Here is a 17,731-nt window from a genome sequence, read left to right as displayed (position 1 = left end):
GAAACTTCAATCTTCCACCATCTAACCAACACCTCAAAAGTCAGGTCACAAAATTTCTCCAATCAATCCAAATCTTCCAAGTTAACTACCTACCAACAAGAAACCAAAACCTGCTGGGCATAGTCTATTCTTTGGCGATATGTCAACTTGAAGAAACCACAGGTGTTGCCTGTGGTTTCTTCAATCAGACTACCAACAAATCATATTTACTGCTCTTCTACCCAGAATATACTTCAATATCCCCAAAACCAAATCTGTGCGAAAGGTCATCGCCCTAAAATTTCTGAATCCAATGTGCTGCATTGAAGCTGCATCCACAGTCCTGTGGAACATCTTAGATGGATGTGAGCCGAGCCTTGCAATCAATCTAATGACCAAATGGATCACTACCATCGCCCTTCACACTGCTACCAAGACAGTCACCATCACTCTGTGCTCCAGAGCGTGTTGGACTCCCCAACTCAACCCAAGTTTCCACTACACATCAAATGGAAAGCTTCTGGCAATGTCCAAGACCGTATTGTATTCTTCAAATCCAGGGCCAAATTCAACAGAAACAAAATCAGCTGCAATTAAGAACCTCAAAAGAACCCAAAAAAGGGGGGAACCATTCTACAAAACAAAGGCTTGTTCTCCCAGCAACATCGACCCGGTTGACTAGCTCGACTATGTTGCCAGATTTTCTAAGCAGCCTTCAGCTCTAACCCAACCTGCCACTCTTCAGTCACTCTCATCCCACTGAGAGTCTAACTACGATTCGAATTTCCAAGAAACAACTGATGCAGGCCATTAACACTTTTCCTCTCACAGCATCCAATAGTGACGATGGCATCGCCCAGTTTATCATCAAATGCTTAAGCATCTTTATCATCGATCCACTCCTCAATCTAAATAACAGATGCCTCGAAGTTCATTACTTTCCACCACAGTGCAATAGGTACTCTGTCTGGCCCCTTCCTAACCACCAACAATAAACTCTCCCAAGCCAACATAGGCCCAATGCTTGCACCTCTGTATTGCTAAAAATTCTGGAAAAAGCACTACTACCATCCATCACCCATCAAATCCTCTGTGACAGTCCTCAGAAAATACACTATGGGATATCAGGAAGGTCAACTATAACTAACCTTGCAACAACCACACTGCACATCTTAGAAGCCTTAGGACAAAGGCAGGAATTGTCAGTTATATCTTGACATCCATTCTGCATTTGATGCCATCTATATACCCAATCTCCTAACAACTCTTAGAAAACTGCTTCAATTTTTGTGGTTATTTTCTCTGGTTCCTAGAATCTCTCCTATCCAAGAGGAACCTTGTGCTAAAGATTGGAACAAAGACCTTCCAGCGTCACATAACTGCCGGTGTGTGCCTCAAGGGGGGTGGTCCTGCCTAGCGTTCTCTTCACAACAATCATAGTGCCATTTGTGGCCAACAAATGCAATTGGATCACATATGCTGACAATGTCAAGCTTCTTACTAGGATATCGCTATCCGACTCGGCAGCCGAAACCACTCAGCAAATCAATAGGAAACTACAAGACATGGCTGACTACCTTAATGCTTTCAACCTCCAAATTAATGCCCTAAAATCGGCACAAATAAATTTTTCACTAAAGAGCAGCCCAACAACGTCGGTACCTGCGCTCAATGGCTTCTCAGTTCCAAGTGTTCAAATGCACAAAGATCTGGGGGGTCGTTTTCGACTCCAAGTTATCCTTCAATGATCACGTAAACCTCATACAGTCGAGGCTGACTTCACTACTCTGGGTTGCCAAGCTACAGCTGCTCTACACCACCGACCCATACCTGGTTAAAAAGATACATCGCATCAAACTTATACCCGACAATACTGTATGCTTCAGAGATATGGGCCTCGGCTGCCGAATCCAACATTAAAAGAATATTCTCTGCCAAATTCTGGCTTCTAAAATGGGCTAACACCAAACTCCACCTTCCCCCAGCTCTCAGATCAATGCAGTTAGCAGATGCCCTTCAACTGCGCAGGCTCCAATCCTACATCTGAGAAAGAAGGCTGCTGTTCACCATCAAGATGGCCATCGGTAAAATTACAGAGCCGAACTTCTGTGATCACAGGTCTTGGCACATTCCTTCCCCTTATTTCCAGTCTTCAGCACAGCTGCAAGCAAACCATAACTGGCAGATTCCAGCCAAAGCAAATGCTGCCCTCACTGCAAGCGATCAACAGTGACTTGGAAGAAGTGGTCAACAATAAAAAATATAGGAAGGGAATCCTCGTAAAACTGAAAATGTAGAACTATGCTTTGTTGCCTCCCAATAATCTGGATTTGTAACATATGTTTTTCTCATGTGTATCTCTTTTGTAAATATGGACTGTAAACTCCTGGTGCCACCATGCCATGATGGGTCTAATTGTTTGTATATCATGCTGCAAGTAAAGATTCTATTCTATTCATATAACCTGACTGCCCTCCTCTGAATAGAATCTAGGAGCTTGAGAGAGGATTTGGGGAGCACCTTTCCAAATGTGGGAACAATATTTCATGATAGGGCAGATTTTGAGGTTTGTACAAAGTCAATAGCTATTCAGAAGAAAAGTGATGCTGAAAGCAAAAAAGAAAACAGTTTTGATATAGAGGAAGCAATGTTTGTGATATGTTTATGCAAAAGGAGATTAGAAGTTAGACAAACTGCAATAGCGATATACGATCTTGTCCAGAAATCTGAGTGTCAATGAAGATGAGCAGAGGAACGGTACACTTCTTTTTTTTGTTTTGTTTGTTTTAAAAGAAATAAGACAGGATTGAGTTGCAAAAGGATTGAAGTTAAAAGTTTTCTTCACCCCCATCAGAGAATTACCTGGAGGGCAGCATTTAAGGAACTAGGTGGATACTCAAGAAGTTGAAGCCACTTGTATAGTGCAAGGTTTCTCACACTGAAGGGTGTAGTGTGCATCAAAGGAAACTATGGATAGCATTTTCAGTCAGTAGAAGGTCAATAATATATATAAGAGAAAAAGAGTAAGTGGAACCGGATCTTGGGAAGATTCAGTTCCTCCTTGGAAAAGTCAATAGCCTTGTAAGTGTCAAAAGCAACTATGGTCCGCCTTCTCATGCAAAGACACTCGAAGTGATTAGGATTGCTCTGACAATGGACCGGTTCACTGCACCAGAAGGTACTAAAGTTCTGATGATGTGTTAGTTTTACATGAACAACTTTTCAACCCTTCCCCAACCTGAAACCCTTTGTCCTTGCTTTTGCTTAACAGTGTTATTATTTCTTTCCTGTTTTTTGTGATTGTTTATCTAAATATTCTATTTTCATCAGATATCTGTTGAAGGAGGGGAAGAAATATAACTTCCAAAATCCCAAAGTAATCAACTGAGTGGTTGAATTTGTTAAAGTAATAGGGGTATATAATACATAAAGAAAGTTTACTGAAAAACAGACAACAGGATTTTTGTTAATAGAATTTTTTTTTTTTTAAATTAATGTACTTTTATTTTATCAAGTTACAAAAAATGATTTTTTCCCCTTTTCTTTAATATGAATAGCAACTTTCATACTCATAAAACATCTGTAGTTAACTTTATATTATCATCAAACCAACCAACCAACTTTTAACCATCTTAGGGCTATCTTGGCAGACCCTGCCAAGATAGCACTAAGGTAGTTGAGAGAGCGAGAGAGAGAGCGAGTAAGAAGTAGAAGGATTCACCAAGAAAAAGAAGAATGATGATATCCAGCTCAGGACCCTGGGTGTGCCAAGCCCATACTCACCAGGTGTGAGCCCCTGGAGTTAGATGATAATATAAAGTTGACAATGGATGTTTTATGATAATGTTGTGCATATGGGTGTTAAAGTTTGGAGCTCGGACTTAGTTGGGAGTTGCAGTTAAAAACCACAAACTTTCATACAGAGGGAATTATTTTCTTTGAAACTGAAGAACTGATAATCATATTATGGATTACACATTTGTTAAAATTGTCTAAAAGACACTGCAATTATCTGCTCAGTTTTGATGTTTACTACGCACAGTGATGGATTTAAACATGAGGCCTTAAGCCAAAATCTGGCACTGACTAGACATTTCAGCCATTTTATTGTGTTAACTGTGCTAAAACTTACTTTTAGCTGCCATAGCACAATTTAAAGTCAACTGGAACTTCCAATGGTTCTTCTTAGCTCTTCTTCACAAAATAATCACTTTAATATAATAATATGCACCGATGAGCCAAAACATTATGATCAGCAAGTCGAAGCAACTGCAGGTAGGTGGTAGATGACTTTCATCAACCGGTGAAATACCACCACTTTGCTTATTGGAGGCTTGAAGTGGTGAAACCCATGTTTAGTCTCTAGAGCAAAGTTTCCGGCATTCCCCCCCCATACTTCTCCTTCAACCCATGCACGGTACAAAGTACTATAGGTTTTGATACCTTTTGTGTTTGGGGTTTTCATAAAAAAAAAAAGAAAGCGAACTACGGAACGTGCACAGGTCAGGACACGGTATAAAAAAAACACACGATACCAAGCTCCGTTAATCAGTGTTACTCTTGTTCTTCAGATGGGAAAGGCAGTAGACTTAAGTAAGTTTGACAAAGGCCAAATTGTAATGGACAGAAGACTGGGTCAGAGAGTATATCTGAAATGGCATGGCTGGTTGGATGCTCACAGTCAGCTGTGGTTAGTACATACTGAAAGTGGTCCGAGGAGGGGGAACCCACGAATCACTGGTGAGGTGCTGGACGACCACGGTTCATTGATGCTCGAGGTGAGTGAAGGCGCTCCTGGATGGTAAATCGCAACAAAGGGCAAAAGTGGTGCGACTCACCGGTAATTGGAATGCTGGTGACAGGAGTAATGTGTCACAACACACGGTACATTGAACCCTGCTAAAAATGGGGCTGGGTAGCCACAGGCCACTCTGAGTGTCCATGCTAACCACGGTTCACTGGCAACAGTGCCTACAATGGGCACGTGAGCACCAAAACTGGACCTTGAGCGACTGGAAGAAGGTCGTCTGATTCGATGAACCATGTTTCCTGTTGCACCATGTGGACAGCCGGGTACACGTACGTCATTTACCTGGGAAAGTGATGGCGCCTGGATGCACCGCGGGACAAAAAGAAGCTGGTAGCAGCAGTGTCATGCTTTGGGTGATGGTCTGCTGGGATACCCAGGGTCCAGTCATCCCATGTGCTGAGCACTCTGACATATACCACCTACCTAAACATCATTGCTGACCAGGTACACCCTTTCACGGCAACGGTCTTCCTCTCTGGCAGTATCGTCTTTCAGCAGGATAATGTGCCGTGCCACACCACCCGGACCGTTCGAGACTGGTTCATGGAACATGAGGATGACTTCCAGGTATAGCCATGGCCTCCAAATTCCTCAGACACCAATCCCATCGAGCATCTGCGGTTTGTGTTGGAACAGCAACTCCAATCTGTGGCGTATCAACCACAGACCTTACAGGAGTTAAAGGATCTGCTGGTTACGTGTTGGTACCATATACCGCAAGACACATTTAGAAATCTTGTAGCATCCAATGCTCGCCAGGTACAAGCTGTTTTGGCTGCACGGGGAAGACCAACAGCATATTAGGTAGGTGGTCATAATGTTTTGGCTCATCAGTGTAATTATATAATCACTTTAAGCTTGAGAATGATATGTCATGGCCATCTGGAAAGCAAACATCTGATCAAAATAACTTTCACATATAGTGTAATAATGATGTCAAACGCAAGAAAGTCTTTTGAACAGATGTCACTGGAAAAGCAATGTCTTCAGAACCTGACTATCTATTACAGTAATGAATGCCAGAGCAATGTTAATGAAAACATGTTGAGTATCTTCTCCCAAAAGGAGAACCTACATTTGAGTTTTGCTGAACTTTTCCATTGAAAATATACAAAAATGAGTAACATAAGCCAATATATCACCAGAGGGTCAACTGATGAAATGCATATCAGTAATCATTGATCAGATGGAAGATTGAGATAGTTCTCAGGACACAACTTTTGAGAACAAGTTGAAAAATGTAATTAGGACCTACCACTTTCGTGGAAACAAAACTGTTCAGGATCCTTCTAACGTCTTTTTTGTCAAAAGACCATGGGAAGCATAGAGTAAAGTGTGTTTACTACAGTAGGAGTAATTTACTAAGATGATCAATACAAGAATTGGAGGTAAACTAAGGTGCTAATAAATTGGCTTCTTCTTTAACTGAGAATGCAATAGAACCATAAGGTTGTAACAGACGTGGGAGTACAGATGGACAAAAGTTATGACCAATAACTTAGCAAGAGACTAGAAGACACCTACCATTTGTACAAGAAGCAAGCTTTCCACTCTTAAGACTGTTCAAAACTGAGTTTGGACTGATTAATAATTGTTTTACAATTATTGTGAGATTTAGTGTATGCAGAAAATGAAGCTGGAAATTTGGAAACTAGATGCAATATGTAATATGCTTACCTCAAACAGCCATAGCACATTTACTAGAAAACCAAGGTTTACATAAAGGAAGGAATTTTAGGACAGAATGTGAAATAAAGGATTTCATTCTTAGAAGAATAATTTTACAGACACAATCTGAGCTCAGATGATTTAAAACAATAATCTAACCAGGAAAAAAGAGGCATAAAAAATCACACAGATCTTCCCATTTCACATTCTTGTAATGTCAAATGATGAGGCTGGGAAAGGCCATGAAATAGAGGTTCCACTGAAGAAGAGACCATTACTAAGTTGTCATCTAGGATGCATAAAAGTCCATTAACAAATGACAGTGTACTCTGAAAGGTTGCTGGTGAGGAAAAAATAGTGTTAGTTATGTGGTTAGGATTGTCTTTTTTTTCTGGTAGGTAAATGAAAAAGCTGTGTATGGTCATACGGTCATTAGTAATTGCAAAGCCTCAGAATCTCCCAGTTGTATCCATGTAACCAAAAAACTGAACAGCTAAGTTGAGAATATTAAAATTTCACAAGGGAAATAAGTTCACTGTTAAGAAATTGACTGGAGAAAGTGGAGTTTCAAAGAAAAGAAGTAAAAAAGTTCCAAGTAATCCATAGAATCAGGAGAAATGATAGAGGCAGTACAGAATTTAAGAGAATGGGGTAGAGATTTTAAGCCAGAGAAGATTGAAAAGAGATTTCAGGATTAGGAAGGAATATCAAAGTAGACATATGCTCAAATACCATCTCTGAAGAGAAAATAATAATGGAGCAAAAAATTAACTCTATTATTCTAATATAGCTAATAGAATAGCTGCTTGTTGTTGATTAAACAGCAACAGAGTTTCGCTGTTTAATCAGCAACTCATTCTTCCTAGTTTCATTATTTCTTCAATTTCATTCTTCCATTATTTCTTTTAATAAATTTTAATCAACTTCAATATATAAAAATTACCTCTCCATCAGTAATGTAACGAGCATTAATCTTTAAGAACTTTTCAAGACATTCTTTATCCAATTCCTCTGCCAGAAGTGATGGACAGCACTGTGCTTCTGGTAAACATCTAATTGGAGACCCACCACCTGAAGATGATGGAGACTGGATTCTCTCAACATGTCCTGGTTTTGGACTAATGTGTGGCACACTTGATATACTGTCCTGATATAAGAAATGATAGGCATAATTAAGCAATGTCATAAAATTAATCATAAATATATCAATATCTTTGTACTGTTTATAGGACATTATACAGAATTAATTAGACAATATCAAAAAAATAATTTAACCTGAAAGCGACAATATGGGTACAAAAAAAAAGTTCAGTGATTATGGACAGATGTGGTCAAAAATGAACCTAGTTTTTTATGAGACTCGTGTAACCTGCTTTACAAATGAATTCTTCAGTACAATCCACAGAAACAGCATGTAGCCTGTGGTGTGTACTCTAGTCAGTTTCCATCAATGCCTTTGTTTGTGCAATATTTCTGATTGAGTCTGGCTACATTTCTGACAGTGCAACAAACTGTTTGTGGCAGTGAAGGTCACAGCTTCTCATAGAAATGGATGCCTCTTGAAGGGGTGAGGAAGATATTAAACCACAGAAGTTTCATATTTCTTCCAACTGCAAAAATTTAGAAAATGAAGATTAAAAAAAAATTATACATTGCTAGTATACTTTGTCACTAGCAATGTATAATTTTCATTTTTATCTTTGTAGGAGAAGATTTTTTGTGCTGCTGCTCATTTTATTTGTTTTAGGGAAGTGGGAAATTCCCAAAATATTGTTTAGCATTTTTCAGAAAATTAGCTACTGTAAACTATGAGCATAACAATTTATTTTTATATTAATCATATTAACAACCATTAAAAAAAAAAAAAACACATTCAGAAACATTCACATGCAGAAGCATTATAAGCTTCTATGAGGATCAAAAAGTTCTGAGAATAGGGTATATCAAAAGTATTAATTTTAGAACAGGTTATTTTGATGGCTTAACATCTTATAAAACAAGATGAAAAAAAAAAAAACTATGGACTAGGGTAAAGAAAGCCAACAATGAGAACCACGGGAAACTTATCGGACAAGCTCATTTCACACTACCGCAGTTTCTCCCTGCATTCTCGGTAAACAGATGGTACGTGTTATCGGTAGTGGCAGTAGAAGTCGATAACGATGTATTGATTAGTTTTTCCTCATTATTAAAAGCAGATCATTGGAGTTCGTGAGTGTAATGCCTTTGTGGCTGAAATTTACTTATGGGTACACCTCCAGACTGCGTCAGTCTTGGTGTTTATCCCCCCCTTCCCATTGTTTTAAAATAGGAAAATGACTACTATTGCCACTACCGATAACATGAACCACCTGTACAAGTCGTTTTTCTATTTTAAAACAGCAGGAAGGGGGGGGGGGATAAACACAGACTGGATTCTCTCAACTGAGGCAGTCTAGAGGGTGTACCTGTAATTTACTTACAGGTACACCCCTTAAAGACTGTTTTCAGACTTTAACATCATTATAAAAATTTTAAAGAGGGAGTCTTTAGAAATTAAAAAAAAAACAAAAAAAAAACGAAAATTTAAGTAATTTTAATAATGAAGAAATCCTGAAAAATATAATCTTTGTGTTGATTCACCCTACTTGATTGTTGTTTTGTCTACCTGAGTAATCCTCCAAAACTGCCCTGATGCAATCAAATTTTCTGTTTATACTCCAGGATGACCGCATGGTGATGTTGATGTTATTTGGTTTTTAGGAGCATTAGCAACTAAGGCCATATTGCTCGTCGACCGCATGGTCAGAGAAGTTCACAGGATAGAGGTCCTCATGGGAAGTACAGTTGGTAGAATCACAGTCCTCCTCACACCAGGCGGAAAAGACCTAAGTTCAAGTTCCGTCGATGATGTGAGGAATTTTTATGGGCCTTTTTAACAACATGGCTGAGTTAGTTGGTTTCAGGCAAGGGTAGCATGGTTTTTTCTCCTGGAAACTTGGGTTTTTCATCCAGCAAACAGAAAATCGACCACAGAACACGCACAATTTACAGACAATATATACGGAGCAATATGGCCTTAGTCGCTGATGCTCCAAAAGACCCTACTACTACTACTACAAGATAAAGAGAATACAAGAAACAGCACTGTATTTAGCAGTCACGAGTTTGAACACCAGTCACTCAAGGCATGGGTATTTATGCACCCTCTCGTATGACCACATGATCACTAATAAGCTAGGCTACGGCTAGCTTATTAGTGATCATGTGACCTCACCGTGTATCTTAACAGCCTGTCAGGGATTAAATCAGAATCAATCTCAGGTCATTGAATGCACAACTTGTTGATCATCTTGTCTATATGATCAACTTCCAAGATTGCATGATAGTTTTTAAAGGACATCTTTCTACCAACAGGACACTGCTTGTCAAGTTTATTAACACTGGTCAGCAAAAAAAAAAATTTTTTTTTTTTCACTCCCTGTTAAAATTCAGGATTTTAATGTAGATTTGGCAACCATACTGCTGTAACACCCACCAATTTTAAGAGAAAAGAAATTAAAACCAAAAAGTTTCTAGTAAAAAATATTTCATACAATTTATACAGTACTAAATATTGAACAATGGGTCTGTTAACCTTATTTTATTTATGAAATTTCATTTTTGTTGTTTTTTGCTTTTATAATTGTCCATCAGTGTCTTCTGTACGAGATTCCAACAGTAGCTTGCCAACATATTTGGACTCCATTTTCCCTAATATCTTTTTTTTCAATTTGAGAAATATCTTGGTGAAGCTTTTCACCATGTTCATTGGAAACCACTTCCAAGTTTTCAGGAAAAAAGTCTAAATGGGAAGGCAGGAAATGAAGCTTTAATAACAGGTCTTGGTTTTCAGTCATTAACTTAAGATATTTGAAAACAAAGGGTAATGACATTTTAAGCACATATCTGGGTTTTTGAATATACAGTGGACCCCTGCTTTACAGTGGGTTCACTATATGATCAAATCACTTTACGATGGATGCTCCATAATAAAATACCTTTCACTATACGATATGTAGTAAGTGCGGGATACTGTCATCACGTTTGCGAATTGAATTTTAATTCTATTATTTATATAATTAATTAATTCCATTAAATGCAGCTTAAAAAATAGGAATGAAGAGCAGATTCTGAAAATTTATTTTTGTTTTTTATATGATTCGATGGTTCGACTGTTGATGATCCTGCTCAGATAGCAAACAAACTGAATGAGTATTTTGCATCTACATTCACACGAGTTATTAAGGTTTGAAAATGCCACAAGGTTATCAAATTGTAACAGGGTGCTTAATGATTTTGTAATAACTGAGAACAAAGAAATTGTTGAAGTTAAACATAAGGCACTTGTTGTGGATGGGATCTATCCAGTTATATTAAAGGAGGCAACAAAGGAAGCAAAGCAAACCCTTAGCCATAATTATGAAAGCATCCCGGGACTCAGGGGAGGCCCCACGGACTGCAGATGTGCAAATGTGTACACAATTCACAAAGTGGGATCGAAGGGTAACACGAGTAATTACAGACCAGTTAGTTTAACTTCTGTTCTGTTCTGGGTAAAATAATGAAGTCACTGGTTAAAGATGCAGTGCAGGATCATCTAGACAAGACTGCAGCAATAATTCAGACACAGCATGGGTTTGTTAAGGGAAAGTCTTGTCTGACATATTTGATTGGTTATTATGATGTGGTTACAAAGGAACTGGACGCAAAAAAATAAAAATAATTTTGATATCATATACTTGGATTTCAGGAAAATTTGACACTTTGCATGAAGACTACTGTACAAATTGGAGCACAATGGTATTAAGGGTAAGTTGCTACAATGGATAAAAGGATGGTTGAGTGGGAGAAGACAGAGGGTGGTAATCAATGGGTGCTGCTCTGTGTGGACTAATGTTATTAGTGGAGTCCCACAGGGTTTGGTGTTCGGTCCACTGTTGTTTTGTATATTTATCAATGATATTGATGAAGGTATATCAGGCTTAGTATCGAAGTTCGCAGATGATACAAAGGTTGGCAGGGTTGTTAATGACAGAAATGGCAGTATGTTACTGCAACAGGATCTAGAAAATTTGGGAAGATGGGCTGAGAAGTGGCAACTGAAGTTTAACATTGAAAAATGCAAAGTACTGCATATGGGTAGAAGTAACCCCAGAGAAACGTACCAACTGTGTGGTACTACACTTAAGGTGGTAGAAAATGAAAAAGACCTGGGAGTAATTGTGCAGTCAGATATGAAGTTTTCTGAACAATGCAGACAGGCTCCCAGGGCAAGTCATGGGGTGTTGTCAATGATATACAGTAATTTTGCTAGCAGGGAAAAGGAGGTGATTGTCCCTCTGTATAAGGCAATGGTCAGGCCAAGCCTTGAGTACTGCATGCAGGTCTGGAGGCCTCATTTTAGGAAGAATGTAGATTTGTTTGAGCATGTATAGAGAATGGCAACAAGATTGGTGAGGGGGATCCTCTTACCAGGAGAGGCTTAAGTTCTGCAAACTGCAGCAGCTGGAGACTAGGCACCTGCAAGGTGATCTGATTGAGCTGTATAAGGCCTTGAATGGGTTGAGCATGCTGAATTCTGATGGGATTCTTCCACTTGTTCAGATTACGAACCTAAGGAGGCATAAATTGAAATTGAGGAAGGACGGATGTAGAATAGATGTATGGAAATTTGCCTTTAGCCAGCGGGTGGTTAATTGCTGAAACAAACTTCCATCTGTCATTGTGGAAGTTGATAGGTTAAATAAGTTTAAGGAGGAACTGGACAAACATTTAGAGGGAATTGTTTTGTAATTTTTTTTTTGGCTGATGCTGCATAAGCTCATACACTTGCTTTCTTGCATCACATGCCACTACTACATTTCACCATAATACTGTAAGTTAAAAACCCACAGAATTCCAGTTATCGGTATTATTACAAATGCAATAAGATTGAGTTTACTACCCATTTATAATAGCTTGCGCTAACAGAAAAGCCCAATAAACTGGAAAGTGCAAACTGTTTTTGTTTTATAGTCGTGACCTCCAAAAACGTGCTTTAGAAAAATATCACAAGTGCATTCAAAATTCATTCTTATAACAAGCCATAACAATAAACGGCAAAAGTGTAGTTCATTTTAATAATTGAGCGGTTGATTTTACTAACCAGTGATCACTGGTGCCTATTTATTTCACTCTACAATGGCTTACAATTGTTTCCAACCGGACCACGTGGTCCTTTGTCTCAGCCAATAGCAGCATTTGAAAACGCGTTGGGCACGTGTTTTGTTTTCGTATCCTTTAGTTCAAGTGATTTTTTTTTGTGCTTACTTTCCATAAATTTACTGTATTGAATTCTTGAACATACAACATTGCATAATAAGACCTTAAAGAGTGCAGTAATCAGAAAATTTCAATTAAAATTAAACAAGAAACAGTGAAAAAACATGATGATGGTGCTAAAATTAGTTCATTGGTGTGCGAATATGGTTTTTCACAATCAACCATTTCTATCACAGTGAAACAAAAAGAAAACCTTAAAAAAGTTAAAGTGATGAATCTAACACAGTCCAAAAAGACAGAGAACTGATTGTAGAAATGGAAAGGCTTTTGTTGCTGTGGATAAACGAAAAACAAATGAAGGGTGATACAGTTCCTGGACAATACATTTGTGAAAGTGCAAAGCATATTTTTGAGGACTTAGACTAAAACATCTTCAGCTAGTGATATGGGGACTTTAAAACCAGCAAAGGTTGGTTCGACTATTTTAGAAAAAGATCCATTATTAAAAGTGTCATAAGGCATGGAAGGCTTGCATTGCTGATCAGGAAGCAGCTGAAAACTTTAAGGTGGAATTTCACGAGCTCGTTGAGAAGGAGGGTTACCTTCCTCAACAAGTCTCGGGTCGAGCACGAATGTACCCTTGTTTATTGTACATTGTGTTCCTCGCACCATAGTCTGTATTCACACCCTTCTGGCACAGAGCCGTCCCGGGGTGACCCAAGGTTTCTTGGGAAATAAACTGATTTTAATAATTAATAATAATAATAAAGTCTTTAATACAGACAAAACGGGCCTCTTTTGGAAAAGGATGCCTAGGCAAACATACATCACAAAAGGAGAGGCCTCGTTGCCTGGTCATAAGCCTATGAAGGATAGGCTTACTCTGCTATTAGGGTCCAATTTCTGTGGTGATTTTAAACTTAAGCTAATATTGGTTTACCACTAGAAACTCCCCGAGTGTTTAAACAGCAAAAGGTCATCAAAAGTAGGTTGGGTGTCTTTTGGTGGTGTAACAAGAAGGCCTGGGTGACAAGACACCTCTTCAATGAATGGTGTTTTGTCCTTCAGTCAAAGGTTACTTAGAAAAACTTCCTTTAAAGGCACTGTTAATTTTGGATAATGCTCCAGGTCATGATACCCAACTTGCCCAATCTCTGGAGGAGCAATTTAACTTTATTACTGTCAAATTTCTCCCACCCAATACCACCCCTCTGCTTCAGCCGATAGATCAGCAAGTGATTGCCAACTTTAAAAAAATTTACACAAAGATGCTTGCAAAGTGCTTTGAAGAGACTTCAGGAGACAGAGCCACCACCTTAAAGGAATTCTGGAAGACCAGGTTTAACATCTTAGACTGTGTACAAATGATTGTCAGTTCTTGGAATAAAGTTTCAGCTCGGTGACTCAATGCAGCTTGGAAGAACTTATGGCCTTCAGTCATCCATGATTTTGAAGGATTTGAATGGATGAAGCTGAAGGTGTTCTAGAGCAGGAAATTATCACTCTTGGTGAGTCCTTGGCTCTAGAGATTGATGCGGCAGATGTGGAGGAGTTAATTGCAGATCACAGAAGGGAGTTGACAACACAGGAGCTCCAGGAATTAGAGAAGTTGGGCAAGCATGACAGTGGAGATGAGGAACATGAGGATGATGACTGTGTAGCAATAACTCAAGAAATTAAGAACATGTTTGCTGTGTGGGATATTGTGAAGAGGACAAGTAAGAAAAACCCAGATATTTAAACCACTGAATTGATTACCTGCAAATTTGAAGATTATGTGTTAAGTTATTTCAAGAACCTTCAGAGAAAGAGCCAAAAGCAAACCACTTTGGCCAGTTTTTATAGCATAAGTAGCAAGAGGCAACAATCGGAAAGAACACCAGATCCTGAAGGTTGTCCTGATATCTTGACGGTAAAAGATTCTCTTCCAGCTCTATCACCACACCACCATTGACACAGCTTTTCCAATGTAAGTTAAATAAAAATTACAATTTTTGTTTTTTTTAATGTTTATAATTATCAAATATCATTTTAAACATTTTGGGTGGGGGGGGGATAAGTATAAATGTGTGGCACCATCAGCATTTTTTATCTTTTTTCTTAATTTGTATCATGCTCTACTGTTTATTCCGGTGTATAAGACTCACAATTTTAGGGTGAGTTATTTTTAGATAAAAGGTGCATGGTATACACTGGAAAATACAGTATTTAGTATTCTATATAAATACTAATACAATGTCTGTATATAAAAATCACCTTTTACAGAGATAAATAGCTTGGTTATATAGCGAATTCAACTTCCGAGTTGAATTCACTATATAACTAAGCTTGGAACGAATTATCAAAAAACAGTGTGTTATTGGGTTCACATTATGATATTTTCACGATATGATGGTGTCTCTGGAACGAATTAATATCGTAAAGCATGGGGCCACTGATTTCCTACAAGAATCTGTCAAAATTATTTCAGGGAGAAAATTATTGCCGAGCAATGTAATCAATCCATTCCTTTTGTTCAGAGCGACAAATATTTTGTCGCTCTGAACAAACACAGGAAGACAATCTCCACATATTAACATCTGAAGTGGAACATGCCATCCGAATAACAAAGCCAGGCAAGGCCTGTGGACCTGATCAGATTCATGTGGAACTGCTGAAACAACTAGACTACAGCAACATCCAAAACTAACGAAATGGTTCAATCAAATCTACAACAACAACGACATTCCATCCGAATGGCTCCAATCCATCTTTGTGGCCCTACCAAAAAAGGCTACCAGCCGGAAATGCGAAGACTTCAGGCTGATCAGTCTAATGAGCCAGGTGCTAAAAGTCTTCCTCAAGGTGATTCAGCAAAGGATAAGATGTAAGTGTGAAAGTGCACTAGGAAACACACAGTTCGGATTCTGCAGAGGACTAGGCACCAGAGAAGCAATTTTCTGTTTACAAATATTGCTACAAAGGTGCTATGAACATCAAAAAGACGTGTATATATGTTTTATTGACTACGAGAAAGCCTTCGATTCAGTAGACCACGACCGCCTAATTGACCGACTGAGAAAACTTGGGCTTGAAAACAATGATATCAACTTTATTACAACTCTCTACTGGAATCAAACAGCCCGGCTTCGCTATGACAACGATCTGACAGACTCAATTCCAATAAAAAAAGGCGTCCGGCAAGGTTGTCCATTATCTCCCATTCTTTTTAACATCTATTCGGAAATGATCTTCGACCAAACACTGGCTGACAAGAACATCGGCATAAAAGTTAACGGACACTACATCAATAACTTAAGATATGCCGATGACACAGCATTGATAGCGGATTCAGAACAAGATTTACAGACCATCTTGAACGAAGTGGACATGGAAAGCCAAGCATGGGGGCTACGAATCAACAAAAAGAAAACAAAGGTGATGAAAGTCAGCAGGACTGCAAGCAAAATCACGATCAAACTAAACAACGAAAAATTAGAGCAAATACACCGCTTCAAGTATCTCGGAGTACTCATTGATGACCAGCTGAACCATGAGGCCGAAATCAAAAGCAGAATTGAACAAGCCAGGCAGGCATTCACCAAATGGAGAACCCTCCTCACCAACAGAAGCTTGAACATCATGCTCAAATTACGCACATTGAAATGCTACATCTGGCCAATACTGCTCTACGGTGTAGAAACCTGGACTCTAACATCAGCCACTACAAAAAAGCTCCAGGCCTTCGAAATGTGGCTCTACCGAATAATGCTGAAAATTCCGTGGACAGCCAAGATAACCAACGCACAGGTCCTGCAGGACATGCACACGGAACGGGACCTGCTCAAAACCATCATCAGCAGGAAATGCAAATACCTAGGTCACATCACTAGGAACCAACAAAAATATCACCTACTACCACTCATTCTGGAGGGAAAGATCGAAGGCAAGAAACACCCAGGCAGACCGAAAATGGCATGGCTAGATAACATCAACACCTGGCTTCACATGACAACAGCACAAATTCTACACGCAGCGCTAGACAGAGAACAATATCAAAACGAAGTCGCAAACGCCATTTGGCAGCATTAAAGAAGAAGAAGAAGACAAAATATTTAGGTCTTAAAATTGATAACTGGCTCACCTTCTTACCACACATCATGCACTTGATGGAAAAAAATCAAAAAACCTCTGGTACATTTGTTCGTATTAAACTCTTCATTTAATGTATAAAGCAATTGTTCTTCCTACTATCACTTATGGGGGTAGAGCTTGGTTTCATGCTAGGCTCCTCACTGTTCAATCTAAGGTAAATTCAATTCAGCATTCCTGTCTCCTTGTTTTTGTTTGTCACAGTCTCCATTCCTGCTGCCACCCTTCCCTTGATCTTCAGGGGGCTTTCATACTACAAAAGGGTCATCCAACTGTATCCGATCGAATTCAGATTGACCTGGAAGCATCTTCAAAAACTGAAAAAACTAATTTTCAAATTATGCTCTCTCTCTCTCTGGCAGGAATGATGGTTCTCTTCCTTGAAAGGCAGGATCACTTATCAATTTCTTCCTACTCCTTCTGTCTTTAGTAAGGCAACTTGAATGCCACATCACTTCCCTTGTTACTTTCTGGCCATAGTTCTATTAATTAAAAGCTTTTTTATTTTAATTTATCTACAACTCCACTGTTTCTGTGGTCTTCCTGAAGATGCTGCCCCTATTCTTTTCGACTGTTTTGTACATGAGACCTTTAGACAACAGCTATTTTCCACCACTTTAGACAACAGCTATTTTCCACCAGCTATTTTCTGTTATTCCTGGGCAAGAAAAAGTGTTTATCACCTGAAACAATTTTCAAGCACTGCAAGAGTTTGCTTTTGAAGTGTTCTTCCCAAGAAAGAACAACTACTCATTTCTAATCATAGACTCTGAAAAACTTTGACTACCACTGTTCTGGACCTTGTTGTTGTTGTTTGGTTTTTAGGAGCATTAGCAACTAAGGCCATATTGCTCCGGGGAT

At 38.8% G+C, this 17,731-nt stretch overlaps 1 protein-coding gene across 5 annotated transcripts in view; it reads right to left on the bottom strand.

Moving 5' to 3' along the window:
• LOC150084425 (oxidation resistance protein 1A-like) overlaps nt 1-17,731 on the bottom strand; it is a 250,740-nt gene that overhangs the window by 157,600 nt on the left and 75,409 nt on the right. For all 5 annotated transcript variants that reach the window (XM_090376063.1, XM_090376059.1, XM_090376064.1 and 2 more), the window contains one exon: nt 7,401-7,604. In XM_090376063.1, the coding sequence (XP_090232189.1) occupies nt 7,401-7,604 (204 nt within the window). The remainder of the gene's footprint in view (nt 1-7,400; nt 7,605-17,731) is intronic.

The sequence above is a fragment of the Mastigoproctus giganteus genome, chromosome 6, assembly GCF_048544385.1.
Source record: "Mastigoproctus giganteus isolate SK-2022 chromosome 6, ASM4854438v1, whole genome shotgun sequence".
Lineage (NCBI taxonomy): Eukaryota > Metazoa > Arthropoda > Arachnida > Uropygi > Thelyphonidae > Mastigoproctus > Mastigoproctus giganteus.
This window is presented reverse-complemented; position numbering and strand designations above follow the sequence as displayed.